We start from the raw sequence: 19,143 nt of genomic DNA on the forward strand, positions 1-19,143 counted from the left end.
TAATCATTATTTACACTTTCGTTTTCAGCAGTTAAATATCTTGCTTACTATTACAAATAACTGTAACCAAAAAGGCCGCTAAAAACAAAACCTCTCCTCTGAAAGGGGCGTCTGAACCAACAGTTTCATGAAACATCACTAAGTTGTCCAAAGTGATTTTTAACATTTTTTATAGCTACTTGTAACATGAGTACCAACAGCCAAAAAGAAAAGAAACATATTTTTTGATAAATGTTGGTAATACTTATCAACATTCATAATATTTCCCTTAAATAGAATGAACCTTAAAATCATGTGCATAAGGTTATAATTACATTGAAATATGGCCCGCTGTAATACTCCGAAGAAATGTCGAGTGTCGACCGCTGTCAGTCGTCAATAGTCGCTGTTCTGCAGTTCGCTGACTAAAATTTATATAAATTTAGTCCATCTAAGAAAATTTAGTGAGATTTACATTTATTATAAAATAGTTTTTCTAGTCTACTATAATTAGTTTTATTCTGTAGCAAGCTATAACAATTGAATAATCATGGAAAACGACATCTTAGACTCACTCAATGATTTGGGGTAAGTGAAACATAAGGTTAATATTTTTAGTAATTATAGCAAATCTTAAAGCTTTTTTGTGATTAATTTAAAAGTCATACCTGATAAAAGGCTTATTATAACTAAAATACACATAAATAATCAACTTTTATAGGTTATTTAATTCACTATAAGTCAATGAAGTCTGGCTGCCGGTCTACCTATTTGAAATATACTTAAGCCAACTGGTAACATAAATTATCCAATAAGGATTTTTATATCGCTCGTTACCAAATAATTAATTTACTTTTTTCTCAACAAACTATGAATAAATATGGCGTAATCATGCAAGTCGTGAAATATTATTGGTATTATGGTTGTACTGATAAATTCAATATTAAAAGACGTCTTACAATATACTTAATTTTACATATTTAATAATAAGTATATTTATCGTATTAGGTAGTATGTAGGAAATCGTAAGATAGTGTAAAAAATCAATAGATCTCAAGGCAAGAATGTGACATGGCATTATGAAATTTACTTGTGCCAGCAAAATCTCTAAATAAATGAACACTTTCTTTTTAAATATCAGATCCAATTTTAAAAAAGCAATTTATATGTATGTTTATTTATTAATGTGAGTTTATAATGTGATTAATGGTAAACCTAAAACCACTAATTTGACTTTTTTCTTTTTTCTTTGTAGCTTACTTAATAAAACAGGTTTTAGTAACATTGTTAGCAAGTTGTATCTCCCAAGCATTTTCTGGGAAATAAGTTGATAGCTCTGATATATCACTACTAAAAATATTGATTAATATATATTCACTTCACTTAAATACTTCTATCCACTTTAATTTAACTTTCAAAGTTCCAACCCCCCTTTTTTTAGATCCATAATGTAATCCAAGATCTCAACCAATGCTATTGCTATAATTCATTGTTAAAGTTTATTGTTCTTTACTGCTCTTCTGGTTGGAATGGGCTAAATATAGTTTAAGGATATAAGTTGCTAATAGCTGTAATTCTACTGCATTTATCATTTTTATCAGAACAAGATAATGAGAAAAGTATTGCTATCAATTCATCAAACTGTAGATTAATTGATATATGAATGTACACATCAAACAATTAATAAATCTTGAATGTACACTAAATTTTTTACCTGGATATATATATATATATATATATGCTCTATTCCAATAATTCCAAAATAACAGTAAAAAAAGCCAATTAAACAACATTTGACCACAAATTGACGTGATATCATTTGCTGAGAGCTTGATTAATCTATGATATTCACTATGGATATGTGAAAAAATGGCGATTTGAACATAGACAAAACTATAATCGGAATTATGGAAGTAAAATTAAAGTAGAAATAAGTAGTTAGTGTAATAGTGTTGTATTATAAATATATATTAATCATAAATTCTTAGTAGTGCAAAATATAGCTGAGATATTAGCAAATCGCATGATATACGTAAATCTAAAGTTTGTTTATCTTTTTTCCTACTTCCGTTGGAATCGGCTATAGCTAAGTATATATTTACATCAAACAGACTGCAAAATTCTAGTCAGCTATAAAAGCCATAAATAGTAATTTGCCCAAAGAGACATTGTTATTCATTTTACATAGTAAAATCTCACTATATTATCTATACTAATGTTATAAAATTGAAAGTGGTTTTACTAAACTGTTCTGTTTATCTGTCTATCCCTATACCCTTTCACGGCCAAACCACTCAATGAAATTACTTCTTTTTATACTTAACAATTAAACAACTAGTATATTATAAATGCAGAATTTGAATTGATGTTATGAAAAAAATTTAAATTATCACTCACCTGTTAACTTAATTTTTTTTCCTATTTCAGCTATGAAGGTCCGCTCTCAGAAGAAATTGCATTCTCCAAAGCCCTTGATGGAGGAGCCAAGTCGCTTGAATATACTAAGCTGGTTCACATTTTAGCTGAAGAGCTCAAGAAACTATGTAAACTAGAAGAGACAGTCAATATGATGAACAATACAGATGAATCAAGTTCTTTCTTACTTGAATTGAGCTCATTTCTAAAGGAACTTGGTTGTCCATACAAGAAATTGGTAACAGGTATGAAATACAATATATATACATATAAATTAAAGATCTTAAGGTTAAGGTTTGAGATGATTTATTTCCCATTAAGAACAGAGTTCACTTACATAGGAAACTTAAACTAGTAACAACATAATAATAAACATATATATAGTTAATGGTGACCTTATTTATACAAACATTCAAATATAATTATAAAGTTTGACAGTATGTTTTTAATTTAGCCTTAAATTTCAAAAAAGATTTTTCGTTAAATATTTCTTTCGGTAGATTATTGTACAATTAGCGCTCCCTCAAATTGTATAGTTTTGTTACCATAATGTTTAGTTCTAGACTTAGGTATTTGTAATTTATGTATATTTCGTATCTTAAGACATTTAACAGTTAATTAAGGTGCTCTACAGTCTTCAGTATAGATTTTACAAGGACATGAAATTCAAATTTGGCTTAATAGCCTAAATTAAAAGCAAGTCAAACTAAAAAATGCAGATACTTATAAAATAATTTTTACTAAAACCTTCTCCGAAATGTGCTGCATCTTCTGATATAAGTAAAACTATATACTGCAGAGTGCCTTAAGTAATAACTAATAATTAAAGATGTTCCGACTAGTCGGTGAAGCCGACTATTCGGCCGCATTTGGAGTCGGCGACTGTTTGGCATGTGCCGAATAACTGGCTTTTTTTATGATATATATTTCTTGATAAAATGTATATAGGTGTCTTGAGACTTGTCTGCTTCAATGGTCATCCACATAGGTAATTATCCTACTGCCACTTTAGTCTGCATATACCTACATAATCAGAAATGGGTAATATCACATTCTCACTATTGGTTTTACCAAAATGAATAATTGTTGTTCAGAAATACTTTCGTTTATATGATAAATGTCGTTTTCGATATACTTTGACAAAGTTCCATTACATTCTCATAGCGCGCGGATTATACCACCTACATTTTATAGAGTATTTTATAAGCAGTGATGACAAAGACACGATACCTTTTCACAGTTACATTTTTCTAATTTTACAGGTCACATGTCTTCCCGTCTTCAGAGTAAAGAGGATAAAATTCTACTCCTAGACTATTTAATATCAGAACTGATGGCAGCTAGAATGATAAGTGTGGACGGTCAGAAGGATAAGCCTAGTTCGGGAATGGAAATTGTTATGGTATTTATGCCTTTATTTTATTGATTTCGTAATTAAAACGTAGTTAATTTAAGTAGATTGTCTGTCTCACTGGTAGGTCTGCTATCCAGTGAAGATGACATTTTGGAGCATAATACTGTATGTAACTTGCTATTACCAATGTTATATAATTTAAAAGAGCAGAGAATATGAAGTTTAATATCCATTGCTTTTGTTGTTGTTCTGCTGAAACAAAAAAGTAGAAAAATTGTTAGTTGCCACCTTGGTATTGTATCAAACTAGTTAGATAGTAGATAGATAGTTTGTCTAAGTGTTATTACATTATGCAAACATAACATAAGCAGCCTGTAAATTTCCCACTGCTGGGCTAAGGCCTCCTCTCCATTTGAGGAGAAGGTATGGAGCATATTCCACCATGCTGCTCCAATGCGGGTTGGTGGAATAAACATGTGGCAGAATTTCGTTGAAATTAGACACATGCAGGTTTCCTCACGATGTTTTCCTTCACCGCCGAGCACGAGATGAATTATAAACACAAATTAAGCACATGAAAATTCAGTGGTGCTTGCCTGGGTTTGAACTCGAAATCATCGGTTAAGATGCACGTGTTCTAACCACTGGGCCATCTCGACTTTTTTCATTATGCAAGACAAAGATTAATATATATATACATATTTTTAAGTGAACTGAACCAAACTTAAGCTACATTTTTCTATCTTTTAAGGGGGTAAAATTGTTGATAAAGAGTTCTATCGAGTTCTTGAGGGATTGATCTCAAATTGATTTTCATGTGATGCTGTGCATTAACTAATATTTGTTATAGTTTGATGTACTTGTTTTTAGCAAGAATCTCCAACTGCCAAGGATTTAAAAGATATATTAATTACGTTGAAATTCAACAAGCCCCCTCCAAATATAACGCCAGAGATATTATTTTCGAAGTTAGAAGCTAAACTAAAGGACACCATACAGAAAGAGGGTATGTCATTCATATTCAAATTTAATGTAATTGAATTAATAAATACGAGTCATATTTTTGTAGTTTTATACATATAAAGAAAACCTGTTTGCTTCGTTGGTCTAGTGACCAGCTCTAAAGCTACTGATTTAGAGGTCCTGGGTAGAAATCTAGGGTCAAGCCAATTGAAAATAATTTGGTTTTTCTGTCAAGAATTTCTCTCACCGCTGCTCCGAGTTTGAAACTTGGCAGTATTTTACTTCCGGTACATATAAGGCACATAAACATCCTGCACCTGAACCTTCTCAGTCGCGATGGATAGAGTGTATTTGTGTGTGTGCACTGACACTACTCAAGTACTAGAATGTCATCTATTTTCCTCTTAATATGGCCGCTCTGACCGAACGAACGACATGAGTTTCATGGTTAAGACGAATCTTAGGCTGTTATTAATTATTTAAATTACAATTATTTTAGGTGACCAACTAGTAGGTAAGCCGTTATACAATAAGTCCATACCGGACAAGGATTGGAAACAATTAGAGACATCGTTCAAAGAAATGTACGAAGAGTATAGATTGAGAAGAGAAACTCTTATTACAAGATTAGAATGCACTATACAAAGTTTTGAGGTAATTATTTTTATTGTACATTCCAATGGCAAGAGGACATGAGATAAATAAATCTTGGCTGTGCATATTTCATGCGATTTGCTATTAGCTCTGACATATACACTACTAAGAGTTCTTGTGTATATCTTAATTTATGATACAATAAATAAATTCCGAATGTCGCATTTACGCGATTCCCCCACATTAAGTGGGGAGGGTGTATGTGACTTGGTGTTTAGTGTACTATAATATCCAATAAAATACCAGCAGTTTCCACTCACTTGAAATCGTTAAAGAGAGTTTGTGTGCTAAAGGATATAACAAAACTAATGACTTCTTAGGTGACTGGAAAGGAGATGAGTCGGATCTCATCAGGTCCGAGATGCTTATTTCCGAGCCGCTGGAAATTTTTTGACTACCAATAAGCAAGTTTACTTTTATATCGAATAAAGATTTTGACCTTGACTTGACGATGTCGAGTTCCGTTTAAACTTCGCCTATATTCAAATCTACACTTTCAATTTTTTTCTAACGAAACTTCATTCTGATTCTAGGTCGAAGTTATTTATTTAATTTTAGTCCTGCCATTGGATCAGGCTATGCAATAAATTTTGATATTAACAATCATAAGTGAAATATATCTTATCTACTTGGTGGTAGGGCTTTGTACAAACTCGTCTAGGTTGGTACCACCTATCAGATCAGATATTCTACCGCCAAATAGCAATACATAGTGTTAATGTGTTCCAGTTTTGAAGGTGAGCCAGTCTATCAGGCATATCTTAGGTCCAAAGATTGGTGGCGCATTAGCGATGTTAGGAGAGATTATTATTTCCTATAGCGCCAATGTCTATGGGCGGTGGTGACCGCTTAACATCAGGTGGCTCATTCGCCCGTCCTACCTACCTTGTATAAAAAAAATCCGTCTTACAAAATGGCCGTTTTATAAGCTATTTTACTTAGAGCATTGTCTATTGTCATAAAAGAACATAATTATAAAACATTATTTACAATTTCAGTGGTCTGATCGTCTCAAATCAAAGAAAGACAACATCCAGTCAACATACAGACCGAAGAGAGAAAATTTAAAAGTTAAACCCGACGTTAAGTTCTCCGACTTCCTAGCGGCAAGAACAGCACTGTTGCAAGTCGAGAAGACGTCGAGTGCGAGCGTGAGAAAGAATACAATGAGTGATGTTAACAAAGTTCTCATAGGGAGGGTAAGTTTTATTCGAAATTTAAAAACTAAAACTATGACGATGTTGACGGTACTATGGCAGAAATGAATATGTCATAGGATAATCTAACAAGATCAGATCATTGTGAAAATCTAAAGGTGGCTTAAGACAATAAGAAACTTGAATGCTTATTGGCAAATCTAAGAGTTGATTTATAACATCTTTATTTTGATTGGTCAGAATGATTTTGTTAGCCAATTACGGATCGCAGGGCCAACCGTCGGGGAGACACGGTAGTATGCGCTGGCGATACTGTAATGCCCCCTGAAGAGACGGTGTGGGTACCGATAAGTTTTTAATATTTAATCCCTTGAAATCCAGAGGGGGATACCTTTCATGTGAAGTAAACGCCTAAATGGCTTTTTTCAGCGACATCAAATAGTGTCCGATAATATGTAAATGTAATTAAATAACTTTATACTTTTAGGTTCCTGATAGAGGAGGTCGTCCCAATGAACAACAGCCTCCTCCACCTGAAATGCCTTCCTGGCAACAGCGGTCTGCCGCTCCCCAGGTAACTTTGATGCTACGCTATTTCTTATTAGACGAAATTGAATCAATTTATTACTGTAATAAGTATCTCCTATGGTCGAAATAATAGTTTCTTTTATTAAAGATACAACAACTATAGAATATTAAAATTCCTTTTATAATAAATATGATTTTTACAAAATGATATTCAACATTTTTTGAAGTTTTTAAAGAGAATACTTATTCACTAATCATGAAATAATAAATTGATTTTTAGTTGATGTTGGGCCAGTGGTGATTTTTGACATTTTATCTGTAATAGTGTACTTGAGACCTATAAGAATTTTCAGCTGTATGTCAGTGATTGTTAAGTAATCATTACTCTTTTTTGTATTTTTTAACTGGACTATAGACCCAGTTTCATGAATCTGTCATAATAATTACTGGAGCCAGTACAGGAAGTACTAGTTTATATATCTGCTTTGCCTTTAAAATAAAACTTAATGTATTTGTTTGAATTTCCCAGCGTGGCGGTCGGGGAGGCGGTGGGGGAATGGGCGGAGGGGCCGGCGGAGAGAGGGGTCGTGGTGGACCCGGTGGAGATAGAGGTCGTGGTGGGGGGCGCGGTGGTGGTCGTGGTGGTGACGGCCAGCAGCGCGGAGGAACGCCCCGAGGGGGCGGTCGGGGAGGACGTGTTCAAGGAGGATATAACCAATCTGTTGATCAGAGGTAAAATACATTACCTTTATTCTAGCCTTGTAATAATATAAGTCAGATAAACAAACACACAAGTAAACAATTTTGTTATTGAATTGATACTTATCAGTGGTTCGAGATCTTGAATATTCATGATTTTAATTATGGTTAAAACAACTGTTTTTTAATTTAAATTTGCATATAGCATTTTTATGGTTTGAGACGGGTGATGAGTTATCTTTTTTTTTAATCTCTATTTCGTTTATTTCATTTTGTACAGACCTCAAACGAGTCCTGGAATGAACCAGAACCAACGAAACTACCAAACATACGAAGTGCCTCCCGGAGGCTACAACCAAGGCTACCAGCAGCAGAACAATTATCAGGATTACGATCAGGGTAACCAAAACCGCGGTTACAACCAGGGGCACGGCTTTAATCAGAACTACAATCAAGGTTATGACAGTAGTGGGGGTTATAATCAAGGTTATTCGACTCAAGGTGAGATAATTATTTACTTATATTGAAACACTTTCTTCGTGGTAGGAATTTGTGCTATCTTGTCAGGTTATGTACAATCACTCATCAGACACAAGGGACATAACATCTTAGTGACCGAAGTTGGTGGCGCATTGGCTAAGTGAGGAATGATTAATATTTCTTACAGTGTCCATGTCTACAGGTAGTGGTGACCACTTACCATCAGGTGGCCTTTTTCCCGTGTGCATGCTTATATTTAGAAATGAAAAAAAGAGGTTAAATCAGATTATTAAGACAAAATCGTCATTACTTATAAAAAATGTAAGGAATGGTTAATATTTCTTACAGGGCTGATGTCTATGGACGGTGCCCTTTACCGTGAGATCATTTCCATCCACATACTTAATACAAAAAAAAGTTTCGCCCCCCCCCCCCCTTTCTATCCGTATTTCTAATGATATATTTGTACAGCAGGAGGGGGTTACAATAAAGGTTACCACAGCAATCAACGCTACCAGAACGAGCACGATGACCGCGACAACCGCAGAGGTGGCTACCGGGGAAGACGCTAACATTAGTCAAATTTTATAACCTAAATTCTAAAACCACATAATTAACGACTAGATTTGAACACAGTGACATACAAAAATTTACATACTATTATCACAGCGTAAAGGAAAACTACCAGTGGGTACGCACGGACATCGGTTGTGTAACAGATATTTGGATTAAATATCGATGTTGACATCCGATTTCAGATGTCGCCCTGTCCTTGTCTAACTTTACATTGTACGATATGCGAGAAAGAGTTAAAACGAATGTGATATCGAAATCGGTTTAATATTCGCTTCATCTCTTTCTCACAGATCACACAGTTTAATGTTATCGTACATTGAATGCTTTGACGTACCTGAATGACATTTATGGTTTTGTTCGATGCGGTGAAAACAGTTACACGTCAATGTCAAATCGATGTGATGACTTTAGATGTGTTTCAATATATCGAACACAGGCCTTTGAAGTGCGAAAACCCGCTTATAGTCATTGCCGTAGGGATGTCACATGAATTAATTATTTTTTATTTTATCTCCTCCTTATTTGTTTATTGGTAATGAGGTTTCTCGTACATTTAGATTTGTACAACCCTATACGACAGCTTGACCCGTCTAGACGTATCCGTTGGCCCACCGGTAGTACTTCTTTACTCTGTGCTATTATAACCGCTAGAATTCTAATAGAAACTGTCGATATTTTATACATTGTATGCTAGTTAAAACTACGTACATAAATTTTTTGCAACGATGATTGAAACAGTACATTAAAAAATCCGTGCATATCTAAAGTTTGTTCTATCATTTAGTAATAAATGTATTTAAAAGTGCTACATATTTCTCAATTTTCTATCGAATTTGACTAGTGTTGTAGCCGACTTGTTTACCCATAAACTATCGATAGCTGTTGCCTGGTTTGTTAACTTCACTTTATGTTTTAATATTTAATAAACTCAGTTTAACTTTCTTTGGAACTAGCACTAACCGTCGTGACTTCGCCAAGACAGTTCGAAGAAATATTAATACTTTGTGTTTGACTTCAATCACGTATATGTCATATTTATTCTTAATGTGCGGTGATTCCCCTCTATACCAAATTACGAAAAGCCTTTATTTTATCCCCTTGTCTCCTCTTCAAGTTTATATGTCAACGTATGTGTAGTTAAAATTGTGCAATGATAAACAGTGTGTCAGGACATTGCCTTATATATAGATTTAATGATAACACATTGCTTTAAAATAATACCCAAAGCCGATAGACTATCTATTTAAATATTTAGATGTTATTTATTTAAAATGGCTGCCTCGTTTGTCTCGTGGCTAGTAAGGCCGTAGATCTCTTGGGTTCAAACCCTACATTGGCCAATAAAAAAATATGGTTTTTCTATCAAAATGTTGTAACTGCTCAGTGTTCGGTGCGCACGTAAAGCCGATTGTCCTGCGTTTGAACTCTCCGCTCGTTTTGAATAGAGAGTGCAACTGTGTGTACTCGAGTATTGCAATACACCCAGTGCCTGAAGCCGTTTGGCTGAAATCGGTCATCGGAACATCAATTTTTTTAAAGTGTGTTCATTTTGAACAAACCGATTTAAAAAAAATGACACTTTCAATGACTTTCAATGATAGTAAAGGCATACCGATAATTCCTTAATAAAAAATTATCGATAGTTAAATATAAAAAATATCACTAAAAATAAATAGCTACATAATAATATATATTAACATTTTCGAACCGTGCAATATTTTTCACATAACATGTTATGTAATTCTTTGTAAGATTTGACGAGGTTATAACGAATATATACAACACATTCTTAGCAAATTAAAAGTTGTCAGTCTTCAATTCCTCGTCTTCAAATAATCCTGTGTCTGATCTCCCGGTAATGTGTCATTTCCCATCGCAGTATGAAATAAAGACGGTGCTTGTGCACACATGACTGCACTATGCTCATTACTCCTGTGGGTACTATCCAATGATATTGTCTGTATTAGTGAAAGAAGATCTGTCAAACGCATACGTTAGGTATGAAAAATCGATTTTCAAAATTAGGTTATTAATTCATATTAATGTCCGGTTAATATATCTTAATAACGATTCGTTATACTTACGGATAGTGGTATTATTGACGAGGAGTAATTTAGGATGTATCTTTGGCTTGTTACTGGTCTCGGCGGGCAGTCAATTTATTAAACTGCCCGTGGTCTATGTATAATGACCATAAGTAAATTAATGCTTTAATTATTGATATTATATTAATTAACTTGTTTCAATAAAAACAAATGTCTTCGATTAGACTACTATCTGTAAGAAAAACTAATCATTTTAAATATAAAGTGCTGGGCTGCCATATTAAAAAAAAAAAGATTATTGTACATCAGCAACAATAATTTTTGAGTTTGTAGTAATGAACCGTAGAAGTCGTTCGGGTCAGTTTTAACGTTAATATATATTCGATACGATTTCATAATCCACCATTCGTTTTTATTGGGTGGAATTGTTTCTCGAACATAGTAACCGGACTTAAAGCGTTTCAAGCTCTTTAAGCGCTGATTTAAAAACAACATTGAAGGTTATATAATTTCCTCTTAATAGTACTATTAAGTTTTATTTTATTTACCGATGTTCAATTATTTAATATATATATATATATATATATATATATTTGTAACAATTTCATACACTGTGTGTCAACAGCTAGACTGAATATTCTCATTAACATGTAATGTTTTTCGCTTTTTATTTAAATAAATACTTATATTAATTGTGTTATTTTCATTTGTTCTTAAATATTTTTTAATCAACAGGAGTAATGTTCATCGTACTTTGTACAAATTGGTTGTTAAATTCTTAACGCAATAATATCGAAACGTCTAGAAAATGTGTAGCATATTAGATTAAATATTTTTTACCTGTTATAGCCGAATGTTAAGGTTTCATAAATAAAACAATTTTATAAAATTATTTGTATTATTGTAGAGTAGCGTTCTCCCAGGACTTTAAAATTATTATTAGTATACTATACTTATACAGAAAATGCTTAAAACTAACAGTTGTGTTGTATGACCTACGGCATATTTGCTAGACACATCAAATGTATTTATGTACAAATTAATCAGATTAACTTGTGTATTAATCCCAAATAGTAGTAAACTTTCGTGGATGTGCTGTGTCACCGGGTAAACATCTCTAAGGAAAGGGTTTGTAGCTTATTCTACTAAAGTTACTGAACTATTACTCAAGTGTTGATTTTTATGGCATTATGTCATACGACATAAGCATTTTTATATTTTATGCCCTACTGTTTGTTGGAAAATTGTGAAGAAAATATATAATCTAAATGTAATTAGTAGAAAATTTGCGATAGTTTCGTAGAAAAATAATATTTGTTAGGGGGTGTAACCGTTATTTTTCAAAAATGAATCAAGCTAGCGGTATAATGATTGGACCAAAATATTTTTTAAGTACTATATTATAATATATATATAGTATATAGGCAATATAATATAATATATAGGCACCAATGTGAAAAAAAAAACACCAGTGCAGATTTAACATGAGAACATGGTGAGACCCTTTACGGTGACATTTGTACTGAAAAAAAAAACTTTTTTAAAAAAAGCGTCTTATAATAATAATAATAGGCTGGGTCTGGGATTACTTATATTTGGAAAATGTTTGCTACGTTTGCATGCTGACCTACATATTCGTTTCGCCTCGACCGTTTCCTGATCGTCATGTAACTTTAGTGACAAAGAATTTGATTTGCTACTAATTAAATAATTATATTTGGCGCTAAATTGTTGAGTTTTTGTTCACAGAGGAAAGCTAGTTTAGGAAAAAAATTTTATGTCGTTTTGCCAGACAGGATAGTTATTAAAATGCACAGATAAAATAAAATAGTTTAATATCAGATTTCAATTTGGTTCGTAAAAAAATATTTACAAACATATTTAATTTATTTACAGGTCTTCTGTACTCCATTTGTAGACTTCTACCTCTTGAGCCTTTCTCTTGCTTTGCTGATCAAAGTATTTCTTTTCATAACCATTAGAACGATCTACACCATCCCACCTGTATCCTGGTCGTATATTAAAACGATTTGGCGGAAAATTGCCTTTATATGTTGGTTTTTCTGAAAAAACAAAAACTATAGTTTAAATACAGACTATATGTTTAAACTGGCTCATTGGACTTTTCGCTAGCATATAGGATCGCAATCCAAAATCCAAGGTTCAAATTCAGGTCAGGTCAATAATAACCTATTGGGTTTATCTATAGAGAAATTCTCAGTAACTGACCAAAACATGTAAGGCCTGAAAAGCTCTTACGCCTGAACTCTTCGATGGTGTGGAATTTGCTGTTCCATCAGATTACGGGAGGTTAGAATTGACCATAAAAGAATATGTTCGTGCATACACTTGTGTTGTGTACTATATATGTGCGCAAATGGCTAGTCTCTCTTAAAGATAGCCGCTGAGGCCGAAATCGGGCAGGATTTATAGGGTCGCCGCACACGAGCCACCGGCCACAACCGCAAAACGCCGCCATTGGCATATTTCCTGTAGTTTTCATACATTTTATATGGACTCGCCGATTGTAGCGTGTGACGGCCACTGGCGTCAATTATGTGCGGCGAATCCGGAATTGTGGCCGGTGATTCGTGTGCTGCGACACTTATGGAAAATTTTTGACTACAGACGAATAATACTAGTAGTTATAAACTCTCACCGGGTCCCAACTCCCCTCTCTCCCTCTTCTTCTCTCGTATGTACTTCAGCATTGGATCTCCGGCTCGCTCGACGTCTCGCAACTGACCTTCAAGGTCACGGTCGTCTTTGTACCGAGCGAGCGGCTTGGACGCTTCGTGTATGAAGTCTTGGACCGCTGCTTGCTGGTCTTCGATTTGTTTAATCCTAAATAGTTAAAATTTGAAATGAGTAAGATAAGATTTAGGTAACTGACTCATTTAACCGTAAAACTGAATGTTATGTGTATAGATTTTTTTAATATTACAGCAACCTGATTGTAAAAAATCAATAATTTTATGAAATAGGAACCACTTCTTAGACCATTAATGTGCACAAAACCATGGAATCTAACGTCTAGTGCCAATAAGTACACTGACTTCAAAACTGGAACTCCACCATTATACATAGTATTGGTGTCTGGTGGTAGATTATAACGTGAAGAATCTCAACAATCACACACATCTCAAGTCTTTGATGATCAATTATATATGTTCTTGGTAATAACATACTTATGGTCATAATAATAATAACACACTAATGGTTCTGTATAGAACAGTATAAATATAAGTTAAACAGTACCTAACATGTTTAAAGTCGATTAGAGCAGAATATGACGACATGATCGTATGTTTTTAGTTGATATGATTGATAAACCTGGAGGTTTAGGTACCACCCATTCATCAGACCATCAGATATTCTACCATCAAATAGCAATACTTAATATTGTTGTGTTCCGGTCTGAAGGGTGAGTGAGCCATTGGAATCTAGGCACAAGGAACATAATATTTTAGCTTCCAAGGTTGGTGGTACAGTGGCTATTTGAGGAATGGTCAATATTTTTTTCAATATCAATGTCTACGGGCAATGGTGACTGTTACCATCAGGTGGCCCATTTGCATGTCCACTTACCTATATTATACTACAAAAAAAAAGATTAAACCAGAACATCAGGACAACATCACCATCAAAATTGTCTATGGCTAAGCTTATTTGAGCCAATATTGTATAAGCACAATAATATTTAACCAATGAGAATGTATTATTTATAGTTAGAATTATAATTAAACTATTTCAATAAAATAGTTTTAAAGGTACTACTTTTGTTACTATTATTTTTATACAAGTTCATCATACCCTTTACTCCATTTTTTATATTTCTCGTCTAACTCCTTTTGTCTCTCTGCCTTTTCCCGTTGCATCTGTCTGTCTTGGGAGGTATCTCTTTTACCTGAAATGATAACATTCCTATGAGCTGTTATATTCTAAAATCACAATTTTTTACATGACTAATAAAATTGAAATAGTATTTGGTATCAAATGATTGCCATCATTTTATAATATATTTGATTTTATAAATTATATACAGACAGAAATAAAGTATGATACTCTTACAGAATAATTTTTAATTTGAACTCCATCTGTAGTCATCATTTTATTTTTTAACACTACAAGCATTTGGCATATGTTTAGTACCAGATAACTTTTTGGACTATATTTTATTTGAGCAAGCTAGCACCTTATTTACAAGGGACATAAGAACTAATATTAATTAAATAATACCTTTTTACTTACTTTTCCTTGACACAGCTTTAGCATTTCTACCAGACATTTCATCTGTCATGTGTTTAAATACCTCTTCTTCTCGTCTTCTAAATGCTTGGTTCTCTTCTTTCAATTGACCAGCATCTTGCAGGCCAGCTTTCTTGCCATCTAAAGTTTTTTCCATTTTCTTATTTGATGGTGGGGGCTCATCGTTTCTGTAATCTCTTCCACTATGATTCTTGCTCCTTTCTCTTCTCGGCGGTGACAAATCGGAATCACTTTCATTCGTCCTCTCCGTCCTTCTATTTTGCCTCTGAAATTGATCTGATCTTTTATTCTTAGGTGACCCTCTTCTTTTATCAAAGTTTTTTCTTTCACTATTTTTACATTTCTCATAATTTTCTTCCATCTTTCTTCTTCTAGGTGAGCCATCTGAATCCTGCGATTTTGGTGACAGACGTCTTGATTTCCGAGGAGGTGATAAATCTGAGTCGTAATCGTTACTTCTTGGTTTGAGTGATGAGGTGTCAGAATTGGATTTTTGTTTGCGTAAGTCTTTTTCGCTTTTGTCTGGTGAACGAGACCTGTTATTAGTTCTATTGGGAGAAGTTTCACGACTGTTGGATCGCCTTGATTTATTTTCTTGTGTATCATCAAAATCGCCCCAACGGGATGGTTTTCTTTCTCTTTTAATCTTACTGCTGCTAGATTTTCTTGGTGGAGATAATTGGGTATCATAATCTCTATTTGCTTTAGAAGATTTTTCTTTAGGTCTTCTTCGTGGGGGCGATACATCTGAGTCATCGTTTTTGTTCATCCAATTTGAAGTATGTTTTCTTCTCTGAGGGCTTCCCTCATCTCTTCGACGGTTCCTATCATTATTTTGTACTGTCTTCTTAGAATTTCTAGGTGGCGAAGGATCTGAGTCATAATTTTTATCTTTTGATTTATCTTTTCTTCGAGGTGGACTGAAATCAGTATCACTATCTCGGTTATTCTTAGAACTTTTCGTCTCATTTTTATCAGAGCCTTTTCTCGGTGGTGATGGGTCGGAGTCACCCTTATTATCGTCCTCTGAGTCACTGTACATTTTCCCGAATACAATTTCATTTTCTTTCGCTACTTCTTTATTATCACGTTTAACTTCTTCAATTTGTAATTTACTATTAAAGCCATCATCCTGTAATAGAAATTAACGAATCAATTTAATTAATTGTTAAGTGTAAAAAAAAAATCCAAATGAGCAAAAATGTGTACAAATTATGAAACCAAATCAATAGCTGGATTTTGTTGTTCATATTAAGCCTAGAAATATCAAGAGCAAAGTGTTACGTAGGTGCATTAAATAGCAAATATTTAGATTAAATAGACCAGAAAAAAGTGAGAACATTCTAAATTGGAAGTAAATGTTTGGGACAGTCAGAAATTATATATATTCTTCAGTATTTTCAAAGTAATATTTACATAGTTGGTTGTGAACAAAATCATTACTATGATAAATTAAAAACGATTACCTGATTAATGACTCTCCATTTGGAAGTTGTTTTAAAATCTTCCAACTTCCTGATCTCTTCGGGTCTCTCGTCAATGATTCCGACTACCTGGGGTGCATCTTCACCCTCATTCAATATGTCCAACTCGTCACCACCTAGCGTGCGTAACTTTGTGAGATCTATGTCATCATCAATTATTTTAAATCTGAAAATTAATATTATATCGGTATTATAACTAACTATTACAAAATAAACTTTCTCGTTGCATGTCTGTCTGTTTCAGTGAGATAACATCGAAAACTGCCAAAGGGATTTTCACACAGATTTCATTAATAGATGGAGTGATTAATGAGAAGGTTAAGTTGTATAATAATAAGGTTTTGTATAAATTTACTGAAATATGATGATTGTTGAAGGTTTCACTGAGACTGCTCATGCTGACTGAGAGCTTTACGGGCATGTGGCCTATAAACCAATTGAGTTATATATTAAGATATAAATGTTTTATAAAGATCCTTATTTTACTCGTGCAAAGCAAGAAGGAAGCCAGTTAAATAAACTTGTTTAATATGTAGAGCACTCCTGAGTTTCTTGAGAAACTCAAGGAGAACAGAGAAAACATTTGCTAAACATAACCCACATGAAGCCAGATCAGGGACCTAGTATAAATTAAATTCAACTACAGTTTTATTAATAATGAATAAAATATATTACAGTCTAAAACTCTGGCTCTTGATTAATGACACTTTTTTAAATGTTTTGTGTGTGAGAAAGAATATAGGGTACTAATAGCGCTTGGGATTCCGATATATTTATATATATTTTTTTTTTGGTTGGCGGACGAGCAAATGGGCCACCTGCTGGTAAGTGGTCACCACCGCCCATAGACAATGGCACTGTAAGAAATATTAATCATTCCTTACATCATTAATGCGCCACCAACCTTGGGAACTAAGATGTTTTGTCACTTGTGCCTGCTGTTTGGCAGTAAATATCTGTTGAGTGGGTGGTACCTACCCAGACGGGTTTGCACAAAGCCCTGCCACCAAGTGAAAGATAGACAGAAATACACCTAAAATTTTATACCCTCATATAATTTAAGTAAAAAGAACTTTAAAATTATTTTATTGATCGGTTGAGTGTTGAGTATCTTTACAAGTGAGTAATTATAGCCATCCAAATTTAAACAAGATCTTTAAACACATTTGATAATGTTCCTCAATAAAAGATCATCATCTTATCATCCTGCCCTTATCCCAATTTTATTTGGGGTCGGTGTTGCTTATCAGCTTGTTCCTTAACAAAAGAATAAAGAGAATTTTACTGTGCACAAATTTGATATATATTTTTAATGCTTTTAAAGGTAATATTAATCATAAAACCTTCAGTGGATTATTGAATTTGATAAAACAGAGGCATTTTGTACACTTTTTGAATTATTACTTTAATTGTAATACTCGAATATTACTATATTAATATTTATATAGATATTACATCTATAATGTACCCTACAAAAAATATGTATCCTATAAATTGTATACCGCCAACTCTCATTGGAGCAGCGTGGTGGAATATGCTCCAAACCTTCTCCTCAAAGGGAGAGGAGGCCTTTAGCCCAGCAGTGGGAAATTTACAGGCTGCTAATGCTAAAAAATTGTATATAAAGTCCTGATATCTTTATTGGTACCAAGTAAAATCATTTTTAAACATGATTTTATTATAGAACTTAAAATAGGTCTGTAATTGTACTTTTCATTGTAGATGGTGTTTATTTTTCGGAGGGGCGAACATGACCCTTGGACAGATATGGGTTACCTATTCTCTTATAAATTTAAGCATTTTGTATAATAAAAAAGCAATAAAAAGGCAAATTAACTAAAATCTAAGTTTCGACGATTATTGAGCACAAGTTTTATAACAAATTGTTAATAAATAATAATGCTGAATGTGTAAAACATAAACAAGAAACTTTACCCTTTGCCTTTCAAAGATTTTTTCTTTTTTTTCTTCTTTTCAGCTGATCGACCGGTTAAATACTTTTGTAAGTATGCTTTTTGATTTATTGCTGCCGACATTTTTCGTGATTTATTTTATATTGTAAAGATAAAACCAAGGAATAGTCACGAAAATAACGCGTTGTGTAAATTCAACATGACGCAAGAAATTGACTTAAAATTTGACGTTTCTAAGTCTCTGAAACAGAGTATAATTATATATCTTATGAGTTGAATTCGAGTTGTTTTGCTATTTACTACAATTTTAAGCGCGTTTATTTTATATATTTAAGGTAAACATACTATTGGTACTAAACCTATTTTTTCAATTCCTTAAACATTTCACAGATACATACAAATTTCATTCAAATTAATTAAGCATCTCTTTTTTTACTTATTGTCACTCCCATATCGCACGTTTAATCCAATACTGTCACTATCATAAATGAAGCAAATTTTACAGGAGAGCTATTTAAAGATTTTAAGAAAAATATATTTGATATAAAAAATTTAATATTTATTTTACTCGAAAAAATGTATTTTTAATTTGTAACGACTATTATTCTCAATGAAGGGGTGTACAAA

The 19,143-nt window shown here is 33.2% G+C and overlaps 2 protein-coding genes across 2 annotated transcripts; one reads left to right on the plus strand and one right to left on the minus strand.

Annotated features, from left to right (window-relative positions):
• The first annotated feature begins 362 nt into the window (after positions 1–362).
• On the plus strand, positions 363–8,915 carry LOC113391983 (protein FAM98A). The gene is made up of 10 exons (XM_064219280.1): positions 363–567; positions 2,407–2,639; positions 3,657–3,796; positions 4,619–4,754; positions 5,211–5,365; positions 6,364–6,564; positions 7,010–7,096; positions 7,580–7,782; positions 8,030–8,250; positions 8,704–8,915. Exons 1-10 carry the CDS (start codon positions 530–532, stop codon positions 8,799–8,801), a joined length of 1,512 nt encoding a protein of 503 aa, XP_064075350.1. The 5' UTR covers positions 363–529; the 3' UTR covers positions 8,802–8,915.
• Positions 8,916–12,668: 3,753 nt separating this feature from the next.
• Positions 12,669–18,728, minus strand: LOC113391982 (BUD13 homolog). The gene is made up of 6 exons (XM_026628149.2): positions 18,539–18,728; positions 16,586–16,769; positions 15,102–16,251; positions 14,664–14,757; positions 13,510–13,694; positions 12,669–12,913 (listed from the first exon to the last, which is right to left on the minus strand). The coding sequence occupies exons 1-6, from the start codon at positions 18,637–18,639 to the stop codon at positions 12,741–12,743; spliced, it is 1,887 nt and encodes a 628-aa protein (XP_026483934.2). The 5' UTR covers positions 18,640–18,728; the 3' UTR covers positions 12,669–12,740.
• Positions 18,729–19,143: the final 415 nt, after the last annotated feature.

The sequence above is a fragment of the Vanessa tameamea genome, chromosome 27 (genome assembly GCF_037043105.1).
Source record: "Vanessa tameamea isolate UH-Manoa-2023 chromosome 27, ilVanTame1 primary haplotype, whole genome shotgun sequence".
NCBI classification, from domain to species: Eukaryota; Metazoa; Arthropoda; class Insecta; order Lepidoptera; family Nymphalidae; genus Vanessa; species Vanessa tameamea.

Coding starts and splice junctions, on each gene's coding strand:
- LOC113391982 (XM_026628149.2), bottom strand. CDS start 18,639: ATGTCGGCAGCAATAAATCAAAAAGCATACTTACAAAAGTATTTAACC. Junction 16,770..18,538: donor AAATCTTTGAAAGGCAAAGG/GTAAAGTTTCTT, acceptor ATTAATTTTCAG/ATTTAAAATAATTGATGATG. Junction 16,252..16,585: donor AATGGAGAGTCATTAATCAG/GTAATCGTTTTT, acceptor TTTCTATTACAG/GATGATGGCTTTAATAGTAA.
- LOC113391983 (XM_064219280.1), top strand. CDS start 530: ATGGAAAACGACATCTTAGACTCACTCAATGATTTGGG. Junction 7,097..7,579: donor AGCGGTCTGCCGCTCCCCAG/GTAACTTTGATG, acceptor TGAATTTCCCAG/CGTGGCGGTCGGGGAGGCGG. Junction 8,251..8,703: donor TCAAGGTTATTCGACTCAAG/GTGAGATAATTA, acceptor TTTGTACAGCAG/GAGGGGGTTACAATAAAGGT.